The 21,091-nt window shown below is 39.7% G+C and overlaps 2 protein-coding genes across 2 annotated transcripts in view; one reads left to right on the top strand and one right to left on the bottom strand.

Annotated features, from left to right (window-relative positions):
- Positions 1-11,626, top strand: part of LOC126438389 (solute carrier family 22 member 7-like) — a 147,127-nt gene extending 135,501 nt beyond the window's left edge. Inside the window, exon 9 of the mRNA XM_050090549.1 lies at positions 11,285-11,626. Within this exon, the coding sequence (XP_049946506.1) occupies positions 11,285-11,479 (195 nt within the window). The 3' untranslated portion in view covers positions 11,480-11,626. The remainder of the gene's footprint in view (positions 1-11,284) is intronic.
- LOC126484806 (ribonuclease H1) overlaps positions 5,153-21,091 on the bottom strand; it is a 159,336-nt gene continuing 143,397 nt past the window's right edge. Inside the window, exon 8 of the transcript XR_007587903.1 lies at positions 5,153-5,311. The gene's annotated coding sequence lies outside the window, so the exon portion shown is untranslated. The remainder of the gene's footprint in view (positions 5,312-21,091) is intronic.

Genomic DNA, 21,091 nt, shown 5'->3' with positions numbered 1-21,091 from the left:
TAACTATCCAGAGCGACCTTAAGTAAAATGACAATATAAAACAGATAGGGGGAAAAGCAGATACCAGAGTCAGATTCATCGGAAGAATCTTAAGGAAATGTAACTCATCCATGAAAGAAGTGGCTGATAAGGTACTTGTTCGCCCGATTCTTGAGCATTGTTCATCTATCTGGAATCCCTATCAGGTAGGACTGATAGAGGAGACAGAGAAGATCCAACGAAAAGCGGTGTGTTTCATCATGGGATTGTTTAACTGGCAAGAGAGCTTTACAGACATGCTAAACAAACTCCACTGGCAGACATTACAAGAGAGGCATTGTGCAACAAAGAGAGATTTACTATTGAAATTTCGAGACAGCAATTTTCACGAGGAGTCAGACAACGTATTACTTCCCTCCACATACATCTTGCATATTGAGCAAGAAAATTTGGGAAATTAGAACCAATACAGAGGCTTACCGACACTCATTCTTGCCACACACAATTCGTGACTGGAACAGGGTTGGAGGGATCAGATAGTGGTACTGAAAGTACCCTCCGCCACACACCATTAGGTGACTTGCATAGTATAATGTAGATGTAGATGCAGACCAGAAAGTGTTTTCTGTACCATAGGTACACTACCAATATAGAAGGATGCCTTCACGTTGAAAACTGCACTGGCAAATTTCCAGCATTTGCTGGACAGGGAGCTTAAAGGACTGAAACTGCATCATGTCCAGTGTATCTTGATGACATAATAGTCTTTTCAAGGGATATGCAGGAGCATAGATGTCTGAGGCGAGTATTCAAGAGATTAAGAGCAGCCTTTTTGACATTCAGCACAGAAAACTGTCACTTTGCACTCGAGGGAGTCAACTATTTGAGCCATATCATTATTAAGGATGGTGTAAGAACTGAACCTAGGTTAGCACAAGCAGTTTTCCGGTACCAGAAACAACCAAGGAGTTGCAGTCTTCTCAGGGGTTTGTGAGTTAATACAGGACATTTGTGAAGGGGTAACACTTACGCAATCATTGAAAAAGGGTGTCACATTTGTACATTCAGAGGAATATCAGGGGGGGCAGCTGTTGAATTAAGAAAAGTGTTAATGTCACGTCCAGTGTTGGTGTTTGCAAACCTCCGAAAGGTGCTCGTAATACCATGTGATGCCTCCAATCATGCTCTTGGGTGTGTTCAAATCAGGAAATGGGTAGTCTGGAACACCCTACTGCCTTTACATTAAGACAGTTGATGGAGCAGAGAGGAATTACTCCATAACGAAGATAGAGATGCTTAGCTTAGTGTAGAGAGTAACATGCTTCCAGTGTTGCCTGTATGATATAAAATTCAAGGAAGTGATGGACTATGCTGCTTTGAAGTGGTTACTAGGCTTGAAGGGCCCACCCAGTATACTGATGAGGTGAGTATTGAAATTCAGTGAATTTGAGTACGAAGTAATTCACAAACCTGGGAAGAAATGTGGTAATGTGGATTGATTGAACAGGAAGATAGCGGTAATATAGGCACTAGGTCAGGACCTCTGAGAATGGCAAGCAGCACAGAGTGCCAACAAAGAGTGTAAACACTATGGCAGGCAACAGTGGTTTAGCATGCATGTCGGATTATTATGCAGAGAAATGACATAAGGACCATGAGTGATGGTACCAGCCAATTTGAAGCTAGAAGTACAACATGAAATGCATGATCACTTCTTATCAGGCCATGGGGAATGCAAGGTGACAAATGGGAGTGGGCCAGGAAAGTCCTGATGGAAGGAGGAACGATGTTGATCAGAATGCCAGAAATTGTGTGGTTTGTGAACAGCAAGTGGATTTAAATCAGAAGCAGGTACTGTTACACAGACTGCCAGAAGGAATGTAACTGTTTAGTTTCATAGGCATGGACATGTTAGACACCATTCACCCAAACTTCAGCAGGTTGTCATTTTGTGCTGACCATAATGGACCCTTTTCATGGTTACACAGAGTTGGTGCCAATGCCAGACCAGCAGGCAATCATAGTTGTCCAGGCATTGGTAAATAAGTGAATACTGACATTCGGGAAGCCAGAGACAGTATTTACAGACAAAGGTATGAACATCACATCAGACCTGATGAAAGAGTTTTGTCGGCTGCTACAAGTAAAAAAAACTGATAACTAGTCCGCTTCATCCACAAAATAATAAGAACAGAATGAGTTCATCAGACAATTGGAAAAATGCTTAGTTATTACATGAATGCACACAATTTAGATTGAGACAAGTATCTACCCTTCGTGGTTAGTGCGTACAACTCCAAACTGCCCACTAGCACAGAGTTGACAACATTTAAGATGGTGTATGGGGAGAAGATGCAGTCACCGTGACATGATTTGGCCAGAAAGGGGACAGGAAGAAAGGGAGAGAGAGACTGGGAGTTTGCAAGAACAGTGTAGGAGGTGTGCAGAAAGGTCCAGCGAGCAAATACTAAGGTTTTAAAGAAGCAAGGGGAGGCAGTGAAGCAAGTGGGAACATTACCTCAGTATAAAAATGGTTCAAATGGCTCTGAGCACTATGGGACTTAACATCTGTGGTCATCAGTCCCCTAGAACTTAGAACTACTTAAACCTAACTAACCTAAGGACATCACACACATCCATGCCCGTGGCAGGATTCGAACCTGCGACCGTAGCAGTTGCGCGGTTCCGGACTGAGCACCTAGTACCGCTAGACCATCGAGGCCGGCCTACCTCAGTATAGAACAGACCAGAGTGTGAGGCTGTCAAGCTCATATACTCCGAAGGGAAAAACTAAGAAGTTTTTAACAAGGCACCTGTCCACACACCAAATAACTGAAACTACATCACCAGTAAATGCGAAACTGCAGCTGCCGAGAAGAACAACTGTGCACGTTGAGTGTCTATGACCATTCAAGGGTGAGCCACAGGCAATTCCATGAGAGGTATTAGTGATGGCAAGGAAAAAGGCAAAGAGGAGGAAATGGATGGATGAGCAACAGGAAAGAGGTTAAGATACCTCATGCTCAGTACACACTGATGCTACAGAAGTAACTGGTATGTATTGTGATTGTGTGATTTTGGAATATTTTTCTTTTGTGAATAGTCTAGGACATTAACATAGGTTATATGTTTGTTTTAGGGCATGTTAAGACATGCTGTTCGAAGACAGTAGACTTCTGGGTGGAGGAGAGCTGATATGTATCCCTATCCCCAGGTTACCATACAAGAGGAGTGGAAAAGAAAAATGCTAGTTTTGGCAGTGTTGTACCACTTTGCCAGGGGCAGAGTGCTGAGATAAGAAACAGAGCGAGCACAAGCCTAATGTTTGGGCTGCATATTTCACAAACCAAGGCGCCACTGTTACATCAGTACTAATGGGCTTGCTTCATTCTCACTGGAGTTCTGCAAATATGACAAGTCTAAGAACTGTGGTGCTGGAGTAGCTTCATACTCATTGACTCGTCCTCTCTCACAAAAGCATGTAGGAGCGTAAAGCTAGTCATGACTTATTGTTAATATGGAAGGCGAGTACACAATCTTGTGCGGTAAAGTAGCACTGACTGTTGGGATCATATGCCCTTTAATGAAGCTATGTCTAATGGGACTATGGTGGGTGTAAGAAGAAAACTAACTGATGCAAAGTACCCTATTGCAAATGTGTTCCATTAGAGAAGGAGCAATACCTGGAATAAGTTTCTCACTTCAGATGAAAAACATACGAATCTGATCCAAGGCAGACAAAATAGTTATATTCTTGTTTATTCCAACTTCACCATGAGAAAACAAACGTGCTGCATCAAACAAAAACTGGGCTCAGTGCAATGTCACTGTCATATCCCTCTGACAAAAAAGTGTGCTATTTCTGTATTCATTTGCATTTAAAGGCTAACAGCAAGACGTGTAGCTTATCATTCAATTTTGTGATTTATTTCAATAATTTTATCACCATTGAGAGATTGCATTTCATCCTCATGTCATGTTTTGTGGTTCTGTTGTTACAGACTCGGTAATGCCATGAATTTGTGTGTAGCGCATGCAGAATACCATATCCAGTAGATGCACATACGGCCGGGCATGCATGGGGAGAGCGATGATGGTGGGAGTTGTTGGCAGGCGCTGTAGGGAAAATGTCGAGTGCTATAGGGGAAGTGCTGTTCTAAACTGAAGCCTATGCTCCATTTCTTGCACATATTAAGTGGAGCACCTATATGCCCACACTTGCATGGTGACCATTCAAAAAGATCTACCGTCCAAGTGTTTCAGTTAGCATCTAAAAAGAATTCCACTGAAAATGCAACAAAAAATGTGATTTATTTTTGCCTGGCTTGTTAACCATTTGTAACTTAACAGAGAAACGCCACGAGTGGTGAATTTTGAGTAAAACCTACATTTATCTTCTAGCCATGTTAAAATTTGCTTCTTTTGCCAAAACATAGCAGAATTTACACAATGTCACCTCACCATCATGTTGTGCACATGCAATTACGAAAGAATTCTGAAACAGTGGTTCATTAATTTTATTAAGTAAGGAACTGATGAAAAGTAAGGTCAATACATTATAAAAAAGCACATCCTCAGTACAAAATAAATGTGTAATGTCTTCACTTATGTTGTTCCAAAACCCACAGAATTTCTTGTTTCACCAGCTATTGATGGCCTTGAAAATTACATTCTTCCATCTAAAAAGTCTGCAGTTAGCAGAATAGCACAATAGGTAATGAAATTCCACATAATAACCATATGGCAAAACACTCTCCTCTTTGTGTGCTATCATTTGCAAAATTCCATTTCAATATTTCAAACCATTTATGAAATATGAGAAAAGTTTTGTATATTTCATTCTGGCTTTATCACTGGCGGCAGCGATCACAAACGAGCGTGCTACATCAGATAAATTTTCTCGATATTGGTGACAGATAAAATCCCCCACCCAAGTCTAAGGCAAAATACAATATGGTAGCTTAATTTCATACGCAGCAATGTATTATTTAATAAGCACAAAATGCAAAATCATAGCAACTCCTATTTTTTGTTGCAAAATATTTTGAATTTTGCATAGTGTCTTATTTCAGTGCAAATACCACAATAACTATAACTATTAGCAACATGATGGTCATGTCATCATGAAGCTGACACATAAAGTCACAAGTAACACAAAAATGACTTCTTTACCACATCGTTTCTGTAAAATCATTACAGAAAGACTCAATTCTGTCATCACAGCATGTCACTGACCGGCCAAAAATGGTATTGGGCTCCCTTTCTCAGCAAACAAATGAACTCACCTAGTGCTTTGGATGAAAATTGGTCACTGCGCATCGGTCACCATATCCTGCATGGACAATATACGTCAATGTAATAGAAACTCTCTGAATAGATATCAAATATTAAAATAAATTCACAATGGTCGTCAAAAATGTTTTATCCATATAAATGTAATAAAAGAGCTAATCGATAAGTCGTTATTTTGGTATACAACTGCTTTTTTCAGTTAGGCAGGTTGGACATTTTGTGGTTTTCAACTTTCTCCTGAGAATGGCTATAAAGCTGATATCACAACTGTGTGAAATAAATTAATAGTTATTTATAGTTTAATGCCTGAAATTTCATTCAAAACAACTGCATATGTAGCGGGAATGCCACGAGTCTGGGGCTACTATTGCAAAATCATATACTTACTCTCCTTTCTGAGTGAGATGAGCCCACTTGTACCCAACAACGGAATCAGGTGACAAGTGGGCTGTTGTGGAGACTCAAGAATTGAACCTATGGGCACACGGAGATAGTAAGTTCTGAGGTGACAGTACAGGACTCACTGGCGAGTTTAAAGCGAGTATACAGAGGTCATTTCTGACCTCTAGCGAAGTGGGACACTACAAGATCATCAACTGGATGAAGGAGTTCAGTTCTCCAGGCAACCAGACATGGTGTTATCCAGTCACAGAGGGTGATTCAGCTTAGTGTTTATTGTATGGGAGTTGCAGAAAGAACTTAAGAGGATGGAGGAGGTATCTTCAGGGATACAACAGTTAGCAGTTAGTAATGGGAAACCAAGAGAGGTTTAAAGGAGCACAGGAAACTGATTGGGGCATAAACATGACTAAAGAATCAGATCCAGGTGTTGATTGGAGTGGTACTGCACAGATTCGGGAGAGTGAAGATTGGAGGGAGGTGGGAGGGAGGGAGGAGAAGAGACACTGGTAGTAGACCACTGAAGACCATCTTCAGGACAGCAGATGCAAGCAAGCTAACTGAATGAAACAGCAGAGGCCACAAGGGGGTTAGTGGCAACAAATAAAGTTAACTTGTGGAGTGGCAATTCATCTAGACTGTGGTCAACACATGCGTGCTTCCAAACATGACTAAGGAAGTCATGGATTATGTCAGGGCCTCAGCAAATACTCTGAAACGGGATCTGAAAGTGGAACAAACACAGATGCAAGTACTAAATACAAGACTAACAATGATGAAACTACTGCAGTCAATAGGGTATAGCACGTGAGACACATGAGAGGGTTCCGAATTTGCATGGAGCTGTCCATCAAGTGCCATATGGGCAGTGAAGTCCCATCTTGCTGTCACCAGAACAGTATCTGAAAGAGTTGAGGAAGGCTCAAGGAGACTTACTGCCAGAATTACAGCTAATAGGGGAGCCAGGCAGCCAGAACTGTCTGTTCTACCACCATAGTGCTACAGTGGATGTAACAACTGATAGTGTGCGGTTGTACATATCAGCGAAGATGCTGGTGAAAGACAAGCATGTGGTGTTTAGGTGTTACATGATGCACACTTACTCAGTGAAGTAAAGGACAAGTGGCAAACTTGTGCAAGGGAGAGAAGAACGGCTGCTTCTGTTAGCAGAAGACAGGGATCAACACGTGGTGATAACCAAAGGTGAGCTCCACAGATGTCGGAATGGCATAGTCGCCATATGACAGACTCGTGAGATTACAATGAAAGGGAGCCAGTGCATCATGCCACTCTTCAGATTAAAATGGAGGGACAATGTTGCCAAAAATAGGTGATCAGGTTTGAACCATACTTCCAAAAGCCAGTTTACGTAGGATATACTCAGTATACGATGACACAGTGATGGTTGCTTGTTGCTGTAAGTGAGGGAACCTCATGGAAGCAAGGTGTTTAGAACTGCAAAGTAGTGAATCGTTAATCAGTTGTACTATGTGTGTAATTGCAGGGCCCATGTTTCATTTACTAGATACTGTGGCGGGGGTTACTCTGTTGGCTGTAATATGGCCACAGCAGTATTGACCAGATGAACCTCTATAGAAATGTTCTCCAAACAAAACCATACCTTCCATAACAACACTTGGGAACTGAGCGTGGATGATTCAAGTCGGATGATAGCAGCATAGGACGGGTGGATCACTGCACAGAAATAATTTGTGTACATAGAACAGTGTCAGGATGGTATACATCTAGTAACCATGACCTTGAGTATCGCAATTCCTAGTGCAGTGATGACTCTTATTTTTCTCTGCCTAACTCATATGTACAGAGCTGTGCAAGAACTCAAGTCATGGGTAAATCAGTTCCCATAGACTGAACCCTCAAGTAATTAAGAGTAGCTGATTTAGTACTATGTACTTGTTTTACAAATTTAGGGTACAGGTAGTTACAACAGAGAACCGGGCCAGGGCAAGACCCAAGGAACCAGATCTTCTCTGTGGAGGGGGGCACTGTAGTGCCACTATTCAGTCTTTCAGCAAAAGTTATGTCTTTAGCAAAAGTAATGAGAAGTATTGTGGAAGCCACCGTGAAGCACTGTGTTAACAGCTGTGAGTCAGTGGTCACCAGCGTAGTGAGAATTGGGTCACAATAACAGACACACAAGAGGATTGCAAAGCCAAGACATCCAAGTGCAGCAGTAAAGTGTACCATACAACAGTCACTGTGTGGCCAGTGATGTGATGTCAAGGCACCAGGGCAAGTCTCCTGTTCTGGGCGAAGTGATTAGGCATATTTCAGTGAAACAAATGTGCACCTGAGCCATATAAAACCAGAATTTTGAGTCAGGGAATCAGTTCTTGTCACCAGCAGCCAGCAACACCATGACACCAGAGCTATGCCGGACATTGAGATGACAGGGCACTGGCGGCAGCAGCTACCATTGGTTTGAGACTGGGGTGTGCCAGCTGCCAGCATTACGTCCTTCACAGGACTTAGTGCCACAGCCCTGCCAACCTCCCATACGTGCCTGCTAGCATCAACACTGAGTTTCTAGCTGGAGTTGTCGCCACCATGCAAGCCTCTACCTGACTGCTGCCTGAGAGCAGCGAGTCACACTCTACTACAGCCATTTTCATTCGCCACTGCAGTGATCTGAGCAGTGTGAAGGGCCACAGCGGCTCCCAATGCTGAGGGATGCAGCATGCCACTGACGTCAATGACTGTGGCCTTTGAAGGTGGCCGGCCTCCCACGGATTTTCCATCAGCAATGCAGGGCACTGACCCAGCAGCCAATGTGGAAGCTGCTGCCTTTAGGTTAGCACCAGCCGAGGACAACAGAGAGAGGCTTGTTTGCCTCACTACATTGTGTAGTGAAGTGAATAAAGTCATTCTTTACTGTCACCAGTTTTCCACTCAACCCATCAGCCCACCACTCACCCTGACCCGTTCAGCTGTTTTCTTGATAATTGTTTGGAATGTGCATAATAGTTTTCCCTCTTTAAACTAACTCCTTAATAATCTACACAATGATTAAAGCACACAAATTTCAATAAATTGTTGACAGATCACGAATGAAGATATGGGAAAAAATGTGTCAAATGCAATTAAAAATTTAACCAAAGAGCATGGGATGCAATATAATAAATGTGAAACACAGTTCCATTTAGAACACATTTGAAACATATAAAATGTGTTTCATATAACACAAGCAATGGCAATAAATTGTGTGTGTGTGTGTGTGTGTGTGTGTGTGTGTGTGTGTGTGTGTGTGTGTGTGTGGCAACACACAACAACACTGACATGTGCTGCCCTTAATGGTGGTGTGTAAGAGCTTTAGACTAAATAGATAAATTTTCCTTTGAAAGTTGTTCTAAGTACAATGTCACAAGGATGTGACCAGCAATGCACCTCCCAAATTGAGCTGCCCACTCCAGGTGCTGTAGTGTAAGCTGTCAAAGGAATTTGCCCACGAGATGAGCCCTGTTCAGAACAGTGTTATCTTTTGTATGTTTAACACATTATCTATTAAAGCAGTAACTTCATATCCTTCACCACCAAACATGTCATCTGTGCACCACAGATCCACGTGAATAGATGGTAGGTCTGTTTCCACTCAAAGGTATGCCACCTCACATGATAGCATGACCTGTCTGAAACTTCTGTGACACAAATGGTTGATAACAGGTTTTACTTTCTTGACAAATGAAATCACATCTGTTGTCATTCTAAGATAAACAGGAACTCATCCATTAACACAATTATATGCAGTCCAGTGCAGATATTGTTGCTTTCATTACCAACACACACTCCTGCGTTGAGTGGTGGACAGTATCCACATGGCTGGTTCAACTGAGTGGACATATCCTCCTTAAAGCGTCTACCCGTAAAGCGTTCAACATCTCCTTTCTAAATGTTGCAGCAAGAACAAGCTATTGTTCAAATGGGGCCCAGGTCACAATTCTTTTGAAATCATAACAGAAACATTGGTCAGCAACGAACAGCATATACCTCAGTTGATGCTGTGGCTAGAAACTGTTGTTCCAAGCTAATAACAGAGTTACTATCACCTGACCAACCGGTCACATCTGTCTGAATTTGACTTGCCTGCCACTTGCCAGTCATCCTCCATTGCAGTTGGTCTGGTAAGGTGATTTCGCCCATTGTTACCCCAGCGTGTTCTCTCACTCTCGTAGCACTAAATGTCCATCTACTCTCAAAATTCAGTTTTCTACTGCATACAGATGAGGCAAAGGGACTGCAGTGCTGTTGATTTACAAGTGATAAATTTATTGGTACAGATGGTAACAACATTTCACAGCAATTTCTTTAAGTTTTAACAAGTTGTTACTGTTTTCATGTTTATACATAATTTACGTGAACTTGTATACTTTTGAAACAAACATGAGACCTGAGGAAAGCAGCTTGACCAGATGGCCTGTAGTGCCGTCATAGTCACAAATTAAAGCCAACTCTTGCTAATATCTCACCAAATTAGTTTTTGACTTACCACACGACAAACTCCTAGGAACAGCCATAGAAACAAATACAGAGTCACAGCGTTATGGTGGAGCTGCATGAGAGAAAATATAATAAGACATTTAATTAGTCTTATCAGATGAAAATAGATGGAAGTGATTTATGGATGAGCACTAATTAAACCTAGTTTTGCGATATAGAATGCAAGTAACAAGAGTGTGGGCAAGTGTCAGTGTGGTGACCACAGGATGTCACTGCCAACGAAGGGCACAGTACTGTACCACTTCATCATCAGCTGTCAACAGGTACAGTCAGTTCCACATGAAAGTGTACGCCATAATTTTAAATGTAGCGTCCACAGCAACATCTCTGGTGGTGGTCTTGCATCTGTAATAAGTGTGCTTTTGCACAGTGTATAGGTAAACAGTGTGAGAGTTGAATGTTTTGTTTTGTTGGTTGCAGTATAAAATGAGTGTAAAATATCTTAAGCATCACAAGGCAATGTTCCTTGTAAATCATCCAAAGGGACCAAAGCTTTCACATGGATACTTGTTGCGAAGTTAGTCAAACAATATTTGTTGGAAACATGGGTGATTTACCAGAGAGAGGACTAAGGTGTCAAGCTATAATCAATAACAGTGGTGATTGTATTCACTATTAGGTAATTGTGCAGTTAGTAATAACACGTATTTCCATGTAAACATATATTTATAAGTGTCTTATTTCATACAATAACAGTGTACAGTTTCTTGTGTAACTGACTGTATAAACGTAGTTTTACCTCCACAAGACCAGAGTTTAATGCAAAGTTGGTGCTTGTGAAAGAAGTAAACTAAAAACAGATTCCTGTGTACTTCTGGGAGTGAATGTGACTCTCTTAGGAGTACACACAAATGTCGACCACAACAGATTCTTCAGAAATTTAAATGTTAACTGTGGATCAATAACAAGCACAGAGACTTATGACTTTTAACCCTGAGATAGCAAAATAGTGATAGTCTTTCACTGTCCTTGCTTTCAGGTTGAACACTTCGTGAAGACAGCTCTGCAGAGTCCCAGATGTTACAGTATCTATTCACACTGAATAAACTCACAGTAATTGCTTCAAAGCTGACTATATATAATTGTTGATATGTTGCAGGGAAAGACAGACCCATGGCTGCCATTTGCGGTACTGGGTGCAGTGACACTGGCAGGGGCTCTACTGGCATCCTTCATCCCTGAGACACTGCATGTGCGTCAACCTGAGACACTGCAGGAAGCTCAAGTCTTTGGGTCTGACCAGCCATACTTCAGCTGTATAGGCATGAAGCGCAGGTGCCACACTTCTGGATGATCATTATCAACCATGCAGTGGGCTCTCAATGTAATCACACAACATTTTTTCATATTTATTCTTACCACTCATGAGCAAACTTATTATAGGACTAAAAAAATTACTGCTAGAATGACAGAAAATAACTATTTCAGCAAAACCTATGTCTCCCCATCCTCACGAAAAATAGATCTAAAGAAAAGGAAGGAAGATTTGGAGTTCAGTATCTTGTTGACAAAGTAGAAATTCAATACAGTTACTGAACAACAATGGAAAACATGTTAAAAATGTGCTACTGGTTAACACCAAAATCCTTAGAGGTAACAGGATTGACAAGAGGAAACAAATTCAAATTTTTCTTTGAAAGTTATACCTTGCTCAATACATACTGAGACCAAATCTTCTGCAAATCCAATTTTTTTTGGGAACACTATTTAACTCAAGATTTTGAGCATTGGTTTATTATACTTGTTTGATCACATTTGGATTTCTGCTTGTTAACAGCTAATCCAATTGGGGCTCGCTCAGTTTTTTTCATTCCAGCCATAAAAAAGTCTAACCACATTCACTCTTATGGCTTACATCCTGAACAAACATTTGTGAGCTGTCAATATTTTTCCCAATTTTTAGCAGAATCTAATATTTCCTGAAGCCTCACTGTATCATAATGAGAAAGATCTCTCTTGATAGCTATGTGCCTTCACAGACGCTTGGAACCTATTGCTGTTGAGATATTAAATTATTTGTATTTTTGCTGATGCATCTTATAGTTTCTGAACAACACTATGTGGGCTTTTAACATGCAGCAACAGAGGATTCATGAATTAATAATCAATTAAATTAGAGGTGACCTCTATCGAAAGTTTAGTTCAAACACCACAAAATGCATCATTATTAGGCATAGCCTCCTCATATCTTCCAACAAACTTACCCAGTCAGTTGTAATGGGGCCTACAGTTAAACATGCACTACAAACCGCAGTACAAATTGGCATTTTCACATCTACATACCACTGCCAGAGGTGAAAGAAGCAGCAAGTGACAGAGCAAATCCTAAGATCTACTGAAGTTTAAAAACCAAACTTTTAGATTTGTGATCTGACACTTCACTACTTAGTCCCACTAATAAAAATATGTGACATGAGAAGTGCATCTACCTACTTGCTGGTAAAAAAAGAAGAAGAAGAAGAAGAAGAAGAAGAAGAAGAAGAGTACAGCTAGACAACTGACAGATACAACAGGTTAACACAACATTTTATTTTCAGTTTATAGAATTTTCTCAAAAATTCTTCTGTGCAGAAATACAGCAACCAAGAAAAAATGTGCAGCAGTTGTAAGGGAAGAACACTCAGAAAACAGTGTGAATGAAGGTTTGCAGAGCTATAATTCTAACTTAAACCAGAGGTGGCTAACTGGTGGGGCAACAAATTGAATGCGAACTGGAATAGAAATACAAATAGGTGACACACATTAGCAGTTGCCAATTGGACCGATGAATTTATTATTGGGAAAACTCCTGGCACCAGCTGGATGACTACTGCTCATCCAGCCAGCACCATGTAGAGGCATAAGTTGTTTATGTATGGGTGTCCTCTATCTCGAAAAAAGATTACTCTGAAAGCCAACAAGTTTTCTTCCTTTTTACTGCGCACCTGTTGATATTCAACACTTCTGCTTTTTGATGAATGGTCTCCTTTGCTTTGAGTACTCACAATCTTATATGATATGGCAGAACATAACATCTTTATTATTTATCGGTAACAAATAAGACTACTGATTCAATCAATTATTAATTTACATCAGTAAAAATATTTATTTGTTATTTTTTGATAAAAGGGTGTATGAATAAAAGATTAATTTCAAGCCTAAAAACATTTGTTGCTCCTATTCTTGGACATTTAAAAATCATAAGTACTTTTGCTGCTTTTAGTTTTATTTTCAGAAAAATTACTTTTCAAACATCTTTTCAAAATTTTGATTTTCGAAGAATTTCCACTGTTACTTATTAAAAACGCACACTGTTTTGGAATGCACTTTGAATAAAGCTGTATATTCTCCATTTTCATCAACATTTTGAAGTATAGGATTAATACTACTTGTATCACACAAATTTAGTTTTTGTGCAGTGTGATAGTAATCTCATATCATGTTCAGTAATGTGTGTTGTCAATGAATGGGAAATTCTCCAGCATCTCTAGACAGTCGTCTTCACCACAGATATCATCATGTTTTTCACCTTCATATCTTCCTCTTTCTTTAACTCAACTGAACTATTGAGTAAGACACTGTGTTCTTTAAACTTTTCATGTAATTGCTGCCATTATGTTATGAATTAATAGAGGGAAACATTCCACATGGGAAAAATATATATATCTAAAAACAAAGATGATGTGACTTACCAAACGAAAGCGCTGGCACTTCGATAGACACACAAACAAACACAAACATACACACAAAATTCAAACTTTCGCAACAAACTGTTGCCTCATCAGGAAAGAGGGAAGGAGAGGGAAGGACGAAAGGGTGTGGGTTTTAAGGGAGAGTGTAAGGAGTCATTCCAATCCCGGGAGCGGAAAGACTTGCCTTAGGGGGAAAAAAGGACGGGTATACACTCGCACACACACACACATATCCATCCACACATATACAGACACCTTCTGTATATGTGTGGATGGATATGTGTGTGTGTGTGCGAGAGTATACCCGTCTTTTTTTCCCCCTAAGGCAAGTCTTTCCACTCCCGGGATTGGAATGACTCCTTACACTCTCCCTTAAAACCCACATCCTTTCATCCTTCCCTCTCCTTCCCTCTTTCCTGATGAGGCAACAGTTTGTTGCGAAAGCTTGAATTTTGTGTGTATGTTTGTATTTGTTTGTGTGTCTATCGAAGTGCCAGCGCTTTCGTTTGGTAAGTCACATCATCTTTGTTTTTAGATATATATATCTACCATTATGTTTCATTTATAGCACATCTTTTTGGGTCTAAACTGAATTTTTATCCTCCATATTGGCTACACAGTCATATATAAAAACTCCAGAAAATCGCTGAAATATTGGTGTTTTATAGTCTCTATCAAGTTATCATAGACAGTGACTCAGAAAACTCTCTTTTGTATCTTGGCTCTTGACCATATGTCAACAAATGTACACACATATTCTACATCTTGCAATGAAAATTTTATTTCTAGAACTTGTGTTGCTGTTGTGGTTTTCAATCATAAGACTCATTTGATTCAAGCTCCTCTCCATGCTACTCTATCCAGTACAAGCTTCCTCATCTCCAAGTAACTACTACAATGCTTACTGTATTCATCTCTTGGACTACCTTTACAACTTTTACCCCCACACTTCCCTCCAGTGCTAAATCAGTAATCCATTGACGTCTCAGATGTGTACGACCAACTGATCCCTCCTTGTAGTCAGGTTGTGCCATAAATTTCTCTTCTCCTGTATTCTGTTCAGTACCTCCTCATCAGTTACATGATTTACCCATCTAATCTTCAACATCCTTCTTTAGCATCATATTTCAAAAGCTTCTATTCTCTTCTCATCTGAACTGTTTATCATCCATGTTTCACTTGCGTACATGGCTAAATTCCATACAAATACTTTCAGAAAAGACTTCCTGACACTTAAATCTACACTCTATGTTAGCACATTTCTCTTCTTCAGAAATGCCTTTGTACCCATTGCCAGTCTACATTTCATATCCTCTATACTTTGACCATCATCAGTTATTTAGCTGCCAAAATAGCAAATCTCATCTACTACATTGAGTGTTGCCTTTCCTAACCTAATTTCCTACTCCATGCAACTTTTCTTCCAAGTCCTCTGTTGTCTCTGAACAAAATTACAAAGTCATCAGCAAACCTCAAACTTTTTATTTCCTCTCCCTGGACTTTAATTCCTATTCCAAATTTTTCTTTTGTTTTCTTTACTGCCTGCTCAATATCAAGATTGAATAACGATGGGGATAGGCTACAACCCTATCTTACTCTATTCTCAGCCACTGCTTTCCTTTCACTCCCCTCGGCTCTTGTAACTGCCATCTGGTTTCTGTACAGATTTTAAACAGCCTTTTGCTTCCTGTATTTTACACCAACCTCCTGCAGTGTTTGAGAGAGACTATTCCAGTCAACACTGTCAAAAGTTTTCTCTACAAATGCTGTACATGTAGGTTTGCTTTTCCTTACCCTATCCTGCAAGAGAAGTCATTGGGTCATTATCACTTCACATGTTCCTACATTTCTCTGGAATCCAAACTCTTCTTCCCCAAGGTCAACTTCTACCAGATTTTGCATTCTTCTGTAAAGAATTCATGTTAGTATTTTGCAACTGTGACTTACTAAACTAATAGTTTGGTCATTTTCACACCTGTCAGCACCTGCTTTCTTTGGAATTGGAATTACTATATTCTTCTTGAAGTCTGAGGGTACTTCACCTGTCTCACACATCTTGTTTGCAGATGGAAGAGTTTTGTCATGGCTGTCTCTCTCTCAAGGCTATCAGTAGTTATAACAGAATGTTGTCTTCTCCCAGGGCCGTGGTTCAGCTTAGGTCTTTCAGTGCTCTGTCAAATTCTTCATGCAGTATCATGTCTCTCATCTCATCTTCATCTACATCCTCTTCCATTTCCATAAAACTGATCTCATGTATATCTCCCTCTTATGGACCTTCTGTACTCTCCTTCCACATTTCTGATTTCCCTTCACTGCTTAGGACCAGTTTTCCATCTGAGCTCTTGATATTCATACAGGTCATTCTCTATTCTCCAAAGGTCTCTCTTAATTTTCTTGTAGGCAGTATCTATCTTAACTCTAGTGATATATGCCTCTAACTCCTTACATTTGTCCTCTAGCCATCCCTGCTTAGCCATTTTGCACTTTTGTCACTTTCATTTTTGAGACGTTTGTATTACTTTTTGCCTGCTTCATTTACTGCATTTTTATATTTTCTCCTTTCATCAATTAAATTCAATATCTCTTCTGTTACCCAAGGATTTCTACTAGCCCTTGTCTTTTTCCCTACTTGATTCTCTGCTGCCTTTACTATTTCATCTCTCAAAGCTACCCATTCTTCTTCTACTGTAATCCTTTACCCTGTTCTTGTCAATAATTACGGAACGCTCCCTCTGAAACTCCTTACAACCTCTGGTTCTTTCATTTTATACAAGTCCCATCTCCTTAAATTCCCACCTTCTGCAGTTTTTTCAGTTTTAATCTACAGTTCATAACTAATAAATTGTGGTCACAGTCGACATCTGCCCCTGGAGATGTCTTACAACTTAAAATTTGTTTTCGAAATCTGTCTTCCCATTATATAATCATTTGGAAACCTTCCTGTGTCTCCAGATCTCTTCCATGAACACAACCTTCTTTCATTATTCTTAAACCAAGTGTTAGCTGTGATTAGATTATGCTCTGTGCAAACTTTTACCAGGAGTCTTCCCATTTCATTCCTTTCCCCCAATCCATATTCACATACTATTTTTCCTTCTCTTCCTTTCCCTACTATTGAATTCCGAACCCCAATTACTTTTAAACTTTTATCTCCATTAACTATCTGAATAATTTCCTTTTATCTCACCATACATTTCTTCAAACCTCATCATCATCATCAGCAGCAGCAGCAGAGCTAGTTGGCATATAAACTTAGACTACTGTGATGGGTGTGGGCTTCAGTGTCTGTCTTGGCTACAATAATGCATTCACTATGCTGTTCATATTAGCTTATCCATGTTCCTATTTTTTATTCATTATTAAATCCACTCCATTACTCATTTTTGATTCTAAATTTATAACCCTGTATTCACATGACCAGAAGTCCTGTTCCTCTGGCCACTGAACTTCACCAACTCCCACTGCATCTAACTTTAACCTACCCATTTCGATTTTCAAATTTTCTAACCCACCTGCCTTATTAAGGGCTCAGACAGTCCACAGTATGATCTGTAGAATGCCAGTTTTGTTTCTTCTGATAATGACATCCTCCTCAGTAGTCCCAGCCCAGAGATCAGAATGGGGGACTATTTTACCTCTGGAATACTTCACGCAAGAGGATTAAAAAATGGCTCTGAGCACTATGGGACTTAACATCTGAGGTCACCAGTCCCCTAGAACTTAGAACTACTTAAACCTAACTAGCCTAAGGACATCACACACATCCATGCCCGAGGCAGGATTCGACCCTGCGGCCGTAGAGGTCGCGCGGTTCCAGACTGAAGCGCCTAGAACCGCTCGGCCACCAAGAGGATGCCATCATCATTTAACTATACAGTACAGCTGCATGGCCTTAGGAAAAATTACGGTTGTAGTTTCCTCTTGCTTTTAAATCATTTGCAGTACCAGCACGGCAAGGGTATTTTGATTGATGATACAAGGCCAGATCAGTCAGTTGTCCAGATCGTTGCCCCAGCAACTACTGTAAAGGCTGCTGAGCCTCTTCAGGAAGCACATGTTTGTCTGGCCTCTTAATAGATACCCATGTGTTGTGGTTGCACCTACAGTATGGCTATCTGTATTGGCTGAGGTGCACAAGCCTCCCCACCAATGGCAAGGTTCATGGTTCATGGTTCATGGTTCATGGTAACTGGAAGTCACATCACATGAAAATAGTTTATTTTCTGCTAAATATCCTTCAGCTAATTACATTTTAAGACATCCTCAAAGAAGGTTGTGCATTACATTTTTGGCAAAGTTGCATCTTCACTGGAATACAGCAGTGCATCACATGAGACATGCTATCAGAGCAATAGACATCTTTTTTTCTGTTTACAAGTTGAGCTATTTGCAGCTGCAAAGTTGACCACCTGGGAAGAATGTTGTATGTCAATGAAAATATCGGGTGTGGCTGATGTAAGTCGCACTAAAAAGGATACTGTATCATTAAATGAAAGCATAGAAAGAGTACTAGATCCGTCAAACTGAAAGCAGAATGTCAATAAAAGTAGGATGAACAGAGGAAAATCTTATATTTCTACAGCTGGTAAAGAAGTCCCTGAAAAAACTACATTAAAGTGGTAAATATAAGAACGTTATAAATCATTGTAACATAGCTGTATATCATTGTAACATAAATGATACTTTTTTACAACTGCCTTGTTGTGACAGGAGATATTAGAACAGCAGAGCAGGACTGTTGCTGGTCATAGGTTTCTGCCTCGGGGCCAGACTTTTGCTGGGGAAAAAAGAGAGTCAGACTTTTGCTGGGGAAAAAAGAGAGTAACGGATCTCATGACTAGCTATGAATGGAATTATGTAATATCAGAAGCTTGAGTGCATACGTCTTTCATTACAAAGGAAATGAAAAGAATATTTTTGTTGCTGTCAATGTTCTTGAAGTAATTGTAATGTCTAACCCTAACTTGAATGGGTTGAATATCAATGCAGATGATCCAAATGCACGGTATCTGTGTCTTAGTCACAATATCATTCAACTCTGGGTATGTCATTCTCTGCTAAAAACAAAGGAGAAAATCAAACTCAAGTTGGCATCCCTATTCCTCTGCAATGCTACCTTCACAATATGTTGTAAGTGTTAGTCACAGTCAGATCAGTGTAATTGCGAGTGCACTATGTCAGGGAAACTTGAATTCAATCATAAGAAAATTGTTGGCCCTGTGTGGCGGGAGCATCCTTTGTTGTATAAAGTGCTTCTTCCTCTATCGGCCAGGATAGCAAGAGCCTTGTTGGATGTGCGTCAATATCTAGATATACAATACTGGGAATATTATTTGAACTTACATTCTGATTGAATGGTTCAATTTATTTTTCCTCCATTTAACTTGTTCTTCGCTGTTGTTTCTTGCCCTACATACAACTAGCTTGTTTTTTTCTTTAAAAAAAACTTTGGAAGTTAGTTAAATAAATTCACTGCATTATTTCAGTATGACAGGTATGTTTACTCTTGCCAAGATAATATCTTCTGTTAATACTGTCCATTATTCTTGCCATTATAACAGAAAACCAGTATTCATAATTTCACAATGTGCTTTTATGTTCTTACACAGAAAGCTCCATAAAAATTACAATAACTTTCAAAATATTGGGAAATATCCTAAATGCACATTCCTGTTGTATAATAAATCTAGTATCACTTAACTAAACATAACAAAATGCATAAATAAGCACTACCAAAGGAAAACAGCAATAATTTTTACTTGCTTAACAATTATGAAATTGTAATAAACAACCTTCCTTAAAGGATGTCTTCATTTATACCATAAAGTAAAATTTTAAAAATTGTTTAGCATTTCAATTTAAAAAAATGGATCTTCAGCAGCATCAGTATGATCATGGAACCATCACTGTCAAGTGTAGTTTATGAAATATTCACAGACATTTCAACACTATTTGTGACATTCTTCAACAGTTACTATTTTAACTCGCTGAAAAAGTCAGTACTTTGAAACATCACTTCGCTTAATTCGAACAATATTTGGTCAGCAACTCAAGCACCTAGCCACAATACATTTTCCATTCGAATTTTCAATGCAAAGTTTGAAAAACTTACTGTTGAACATGGTCAGCAATGAGGCTCAATCCTTTTCATCTACAATGACTTATGTCACCATTTAAGGAGAGCTTACATTTAAAGTCTATTGATGTTTATTACAAATCACTGAATGTTTACATTGTTCATTCATTTTGTAGTATTGCAAACAAGATGCAATTGGCAGTTGTAATAAAGGAATCCACATCCATGACAAAAGTTTCAAATTTCATGCAGGAGAACTGCACAAACATACCATCATGCACATTCCGTATGGACGACATCATAATAAGCATCCCTGGCATCGACAGACAACTGAAAGAGTTGAAAACATGGCCCTTACTTAGCTTGCATTTATCGCAAATCTCTTGCCCAGCCCACAGTCCCAGGCAACTGGAAAAAAGTGCAAGTGACTCTTGTATATTAGAAGGGTAAAAGAATGGACCCACAAAATTATAGACCAATATCCTTAACATCAGTTTGCTGCAGAATCCTTGAGCACATTTTCAGTTCAAATATAATAAATTTCCTTGAGAGGGGAAAGCTTCGGTCCACAAACCAGCACAGTTTTACAATACATCACTCGATATACTGTGCGCTACAGATGAAGGAAACAGGCAGCTTCCTTATTCCTAGAGTTTTGGAAAGCATTTGACATGGTGCCACACTGCAGACTGTAGATACAGGTACCAGCATATGGATTAGGTTCCCAGATATGCGAGTTGTTTAAAGACTTCCTAAGTTACTGAACCCAGTATGTTGTCCTCAATGGCGATTGTTCACTGTTCATCATAGACAAGGATATTGTCAGGAGAGCCTCAGGGAAGCATATAGGACTTCGATTATTTTCTATGTACATAACTAATCTGGCAAACAGGGTGGGCAGCAATCTGCAGTTGTTTGCTGATGATGCTGTGGTGTACAGAAAGGTTTCAAACTAGAGTGACTGTAGGAGAAAGCAAGATGACTTAGATAGAATTTCTAGTTGGTGTGATGAATGGCAGCCATCTCTAAAAGTTGAAAAATGTAAGTTAATGCAGATGAAGAAACAACCCACAATGTTCGGATCAGCATTGATAGTTCTCTGCTTGACACAGTCACGTCGTTTAAATATTTGGGCATAATGTTGCAAACTGATTTGAAA

Source organism: Schistocerca serialis, chromosome 1 (assembly GCF_023864345.2).
Source record: "Schistocerca serialis cubense isolate TAMUIC-IGC-003099 chromosome 1, iqSchSeri2.2, whole genome shotgun sequence".
Classification (NCBI taxonomy): Eukaryota; Metazoa; Arthropoda; class Insecta; order Orthoptera; family Acrididae; genus Schistocerca; species Schistocerca serialis.
The sequence above is the reverse complement of the archived record's forward strand: the minus strand, read 5'-3'. Positions and strand labels throughout refer to the sequence as shown.